Raw genomic sequence first — 6,245 nt, 5'->3', positions numbered from 1 at the left:
TTAATTTATTAAATTTATTAATTAATTTGTTTATTAATTGTATTATCGGTTTATTTATTAGTTTGTTATGTAAATCGAAACTTCAAAATTAAAAAAATATTTCATGTTTTTCGTTTTCTTCAACATTATTCCAACCATTTTCTTTCGATATCATGTAATCTGCTTCTTCGATATAAATTTTAATTATTAATTAAATGATTATTTAATTGATTGATTAACTGATTGATTAACTAATTATTCCACCAAAGCCGTTCACTTTCAAACACTATCAAACAAACTATCAAACACTTTATAACGTTATAATCATTTTATACATTGCAGAATTTTTTGATTGTTGCTAATTAATTAATTGATTAACTATTCAATTGATTAATTGATTGATTAAAGGACCAATCAATTAATTATCTAATTAACATTAAACGTCGTTGTTTATTTCAAAATGTATTGTTTTATCTTCATTGTCGTAGGTTAATTTTCCATTTGCTGTTATAATACTTAAAACAACCTTGCGTTCACATTGTTGTTCATTTCAATCACTCAGTTAAGTATTGCTAAATTGATTAGCCAACCAATCAACTAATCAATCATTCGTTCATTGATTACCAACTGGCCAATCAATCATCAAACTGATCCAAATATGATACTAAATAAAAAATACTATTCTCTTCCGATAAGCTTGACCATTAAACTGAAGACTACAATCTCTACACATTGGACAGTGGAGTGTGTAATGGTTAAAAATCTCGCGATTCGGTGACCGTATCCAAATGCATAAAAATCTCAGCGTATCATATCTATCTTGTGCAATGAACTAATATAGAAGAACATCCATCATATCATATCTATCATATGTGATAAACGAATAGAGTAGAACCCCTGTGTATTATATCATATCTATCTTATGTGATGAACTAATATTGAAGAACCTCCATCATATCATATCTATCTTATGTGATGAACTAATATAGAAGAACCTCCATGTATCATATCATATCTATCATATGTGATAAACAGTGCGTGTATGTGTCTTGTTAATATCTCTGGCTGATACATACATTAGGATAAGATGGTCATCACTATGAAATGGAAAAAAATGATCTCTGAACCAATGAGCCTCCCGCAACCTAATAGAAAATATTCACTATCTCATTTAGGCTTAAATCTTCTTGCATATTTAGGAAAGTTATTTATTAAAAAAAATTGAAACACACTCAATGAAATCAAGTTTCAATTTTATTTATTCATTTATATATATTTATTTCGAAACATGACACACTTAACTAATCATCGGATAGACTGGAGTTTGTATAATATATATATATATATATATATATGTGTGTGTGTGTGTGTGTGTGTGTGTGTGTGTGTGTGTGTGCGTGTATGAATATGAATTCACAACATCAAATGTATATATATATACATATATATATGTATATGTATATATATATATATATATATATATATAAATAAATAACAATATCTAAGATGGTATATTTCGCATGCATTCAGAAAATAAATAGTTAAAAATATATAAACTCTGTGTGTATGTGTGTATATGTGATGTATGTGTGTGCGTGTAAATGTATGTGTGTGTAAATTTACATGTGTGTGTGTAATAATCAATATATATGAATACATCGTAATTGTATCATTAAGCCTTTTTACACGATAAATTTGAAAATGCGTGTTTATGGATGTATGTGTTTGTATATGGATATGTGTGTTGGTGTGTGTGTTGGTGTGTGTGTGTGTATGTGTGTGTGTGTGTGTGTGTGTGTGTGTGTGTGTGTGTGTGTGTGTGTGTGTGCGTTCAAGCAAAACATTTAGGAACGGTTTTAAAATGTAAATCCATGTATTAATTAGAAAGTATATATATATATATATATATATATATCACATTTTATAACACAAAATTGTACACTTTTTAATAATAAGAATATTATTATTATTATTGGTAGTAGTATAGTAGTAGTAGTAGAAGTAGTATAGTAGTAGTAGTAGAAGTAGTTGTAGTAGTAGAAGAAGAAGTAGAAGTAGTAGTAGTAATTCAAATACAAAGGATATCATTGTTATATAATTTGTTACCGCGGTATCAAATCTTGATCACAAATCATCTCAAATAACGACTACACAACAACAGCACTAAGTTCTCTCTCGAAACACAAAAACTACGAAATGATATCAAGAGAGATAGATAGATAGATTGATAGTGATTCTTTTATTCAATCATTCATTTATCTATTTATCCACAATTCATTCAATCCTTCGATCGCTCGTAAAAAATTTTTATTAGTTATTATTAATTATTTATTTATGAACACATTCAATTGTATAACAATTAAGTTTTTAACGATAATGATGATGATAATGATGATGTTATTGTTGTTGGTGATGATGATTAAGACGACGACGACGATGACGATGATGATGATGATAATGGTGATTAAGATGCTAAAGATACTGATGATGATGAGGAAAAATTATTTCGGTGTCTCATTATTCTTGGGACTTTCCGGAACTTTCTGTATTTTTATTAATAGCAATAATAAAATAATAATAATAATCCATAAACAATAACATGTGATTTATAAAGCTTTTCCCATACGTGCTTTTGAACCCAATGACTGAAGCTTCATATGAGACGGACACTCCCCCACTACGCTATGCTGCCGCCCGATAATAATAATAATAATAATAATAATAATAATAATAATAATAATAATAATAATAATAATAATAATAATGATAATGATGCTGATGTTGTTGTTGATGATGATGACGACGATGACGATGATGATGATGAAGATGATAACAACCTCGTTCTTATTCTTGCTCTCCATCTTGGGATCTAACAAGAGCTTTCCAACGTTCTTTCGATCATGCATCTTCTGCATGGCTTCAGTTATCTGAGGTTGATGTTGACGATGATGTTGATGGTGCAGAAGAGGAAAATGCAGAGGATGATGATGATGATGAAGATGCAGAAGATGATGACGACGACGATGATAACAAATGAGGATGATGAAGATGAACAGGATGAAGATAAAGATGACGGGAATGATCCAAATCATTATTATTTAAAAACAACCTTACTAACGATTTCAACCACAGCCTTATAAAAATCAACATCCACAAAACGACACCAACAACGGCAACGACAACAACAGAAACAACGACAGCAGCATAAATGACATCACAAACACAGAAGCAAACAACAACAAAACCAACATCCTCATAGGCCCAAACTGAATCAATGATTGGCTTAATCTTCCCCTTATTGTACAGATTAAAAATCTTTTCCAGGACCACTTTTACTCTTTCCGCTCCGGATTGTTTAAACAGGAAGTGACGCAGATTGAAGCCGGAAGTTGTCTTGTTTTCGTCGTGCAGACGAATTGGGCTTATCTTGTCCATCTGCCACCACTTTTCAATATTTATTTTTATGTATTTTATTTAGTATGACTAGTTGTCAAATTATTAAATTGATTTAATCAACTGCAAATTTGTAACCATCATGTATGGCATGACGTCATCATGTATATGATGACGTCATAATTAAAATTCTATAATAATATTAATTGTTAGATTATAAAAAGATATTTATTCTTTTTTCTCTTGAAACAAACTGATTTGGCAAAGCTGAAGAAACTCTTGGTCTCGCCAGTCACGATATTTGAGGATCCTGAAGATATAGAAATGACAAAATTTCGCGTATAAAATATCAACTATTACTACTGCTGCTGCTGCTGTTAGTAGCGCTACATCAACTACTACTACTACTACTAATAATAATAATAATACAACTACTACCACAACTAGTACTACTAAAACAATTACTGCTGCAGTTGTCACTTCTATTGCTACTACTACAACAGTTGTTCTAGCAGGAGAAAACTTCTGTCGCTACTGGTTATTATTATTATTGTTATTATTATTGTTGTTGTTATTATTGTGATTATTATTATGATCATGATTATTATTATTTATGCTATTATTATTAATAATTACCATATAGAACGTATTTTCCGAGCGGTTTCAGGAGGGATATTCCTTTGTTTGTATCCTCGCCGCACAAACTGTCCAGCACTATGTCCACACCCTCAGGGCTGATTCTATATTTATTTTATATTAATAATAAAAATAATAATAAATAACAATAATAATAATAATAATAATAGTAATAATAATAATGGAGGATAATAATTTTATTAATGGTTATAATATTTATGATGAATGATTGAATGAATGATCAAATGCATGAATGGGTAAACGGACGGATAGATGGTGATGAACGAACGAAGGAACCAACAAACGAAAAAACGAACGAAACAACAAACGAACAAACGGACAAAAGAACGAACGAATGAAAGAACGAATGAACAAACGAAAAAAAATTAATAGATCCACTAACTTCCTAACTTCCTGTACGTAATCGACGGAATGATCTAGAAGGTGATCGTACATGTTCTTAATGGATTCATGTTTGCAGTTGGATGCAGTTCCAAATAGCACCACGCCTTCAACCGTGCGACACAACTGGGAAACTGCTACTCCCTGGTTTGTTGGTTGGTTGGTCGGTTGGTTGGTTGGTCGGTCGGTTGGTTGGTTTTTTGATTGGTTGGCTGGTTGGTCGGTCGGATGGTTGGTTGGTTGATTGGTTGGTTGGTTGGTCAGTTATGTTGAATGGTCAGTTATGTTGTTGGCTATTTGACAGGTTATTTGATTAGTTGTTACTGATAAATACAAAATAGCAATTCAACTCCCGAAAAATTCCAAAATTGTCAACTGACCACTCCACCGCCTGCCGAATGGACTAGCACCGACTGGTGCGGTCTCAAATTGGCGATGTCAAACAGCAGAATGTAAGCAGTGACGTAGTTGAAGAAGATGGCTGCCGCGTCCTCAAACGACATACCAGTCGGAATCTTGTAGACGAATGACTCGCCACAGCATACCGACTCAGCCCAACACTTGTAGTCCGATATACCGATGACTCTGTCGCCAATCTGAAGAAAATAACAACCTTGTAAGGAAATTACTAAATAAAATAATGATAAAAACATGGCAAAAGAAATATGTAAAAAAAAGAAGAGAATAGGGAAAAGAAGGAGAGAGAGAAAGAGAGAAAGTGAATACAAGAAATGGTGGAAAATTACAGTGACAAATCCGTAAATTACATTATCGCTAGGAGCAGCTTTGTTTCATTTATATCAAAAATTAAAAAACATTTAAACGTCATTTATTTTTTAAATGATCAGAAATTAAATAAATCTAAAAATTACCGAGAAACCGTTAACACCTTCACCAAGCGATTCGACCTCGCCCGAACATTCAAATCCCATGATGAAGGGGGTCTTTGGGGGGTTCTCAATCACACCCTGTCTCACCATCAGGTCTGAAAAGTTGATGCCCCTGTGTTTGATTGGTTCAAATATTTGAAATGTTCAGTTGAGTGAATGTATGACTTCGAACTAATTTCAAACAGCATGCAGTAAATTTATGCTAGTTAATGCGTTTGGTTGATATTCTATTTAAAATGTATTTGGTTCATTCTATTATGAATATTCTTTGAAAAAAAGTAATGTAAGTAAAGTTAAATTCAAATTTTGTGAAAAATTCGATGTTTACACACTGGACCGCAGTTAAAAATCAAAATTATTTCATCATGATAATAATTATATAATTAACTAAATCAAAATTAACCTTACCCTGCCCTCACTCTGATCAATATCTCTCCAGGCCCAGGCTTACTTTCTGGTCTCTGTTGAACTTTCACCATCCTGATCCCACCGAAACCCGTCAAGGTCACAGCCTTCATTTGACGGACATTTTCTGACGTCACTTTCTTTTCGTCATCATTTCCGGTGGTTGCGTTCTGATCTTCAGACATTATTTTCTACTTCTTCTTGATTTGAAGATTCTTCGGAGGAGAGGTGGTGACGGTGTAACCGAACTCCGTAATTCGGTTTGGGTCAGCAAAATACCTGCAAAAAATAAAAGCATCATTTTAACCTCTTATTTAGTAGAATTTGTAGATGTGCAAGTGCATGGTCTGAAATGTTGCAAACATTCAATCTTGCAATGCAATTCGACTTGTGTTGTTGTTGCTGATGATGTTGTTGCACTTGTTACTAAAACAATCAACACCGCAGACTTGCTTAATAATTGCAAATACTGTCGTTGCTGTTGTTGTCGCTAATGTATTTATTACTCTGACATCAATCAACAACAGAGTGGATCAATAA

General features: G+C 32.3%; 1 protein-coding gene across 1 annotated transcript; it reads right to left on the bottom strand.

Annotated features, from left to right (window-relative positions):
- Window positions 1–1,753: 1,753 nt before the first annotated feature.
- HELRODRAFT_109239 (hypothetical protein) lies at window positions 1,754–5,890 on the bottom strand (the record flags this gene model as incomplete). Its single annotated transcript, XM_009012983.1, has 9 exons — window positions 1,754–2,522; window positions 2,817–2,906; window positions 3,229–3,423; window positions 3,627–3,682; window positions 4,009–4,112; window positions 4,412–4,554; window positions 4,791–5,006; window positions 5,283–5,412; window positions 5,709–5,890. 9 exons carry the CDS (start codon window positions 5,888–5,890, stop codon window positions 2,481–2,483), a joined length of 1,158 nt encoding a protein of 385 aa, XP_009011231.1. The 3' UTR covers window positions 1,754–2,480.
- Between the last annotated feature and the right edge of the window lie 355 nt (window positions 5,891–6,245).

This window comes from Helobdella robusta (genome assembly GCF_000326865.2).
Source record: "Helobdella robusta unplaced genomic scaffold HELROscaffold_11, whole genome shotgun sequence".
NCBI classification, from domain to species: Eukaryota; Metazoa; Annelida; class Clitellata; order Rhynchobdellida; family Glossiphoniidae; genus Helobdella; species Helobdella robusta.
The sequence above is the reverse complement of the archived record's forward strand: the minus strand, read 5'-3'. Positions and strand labels throughout refer to the sequence as shown.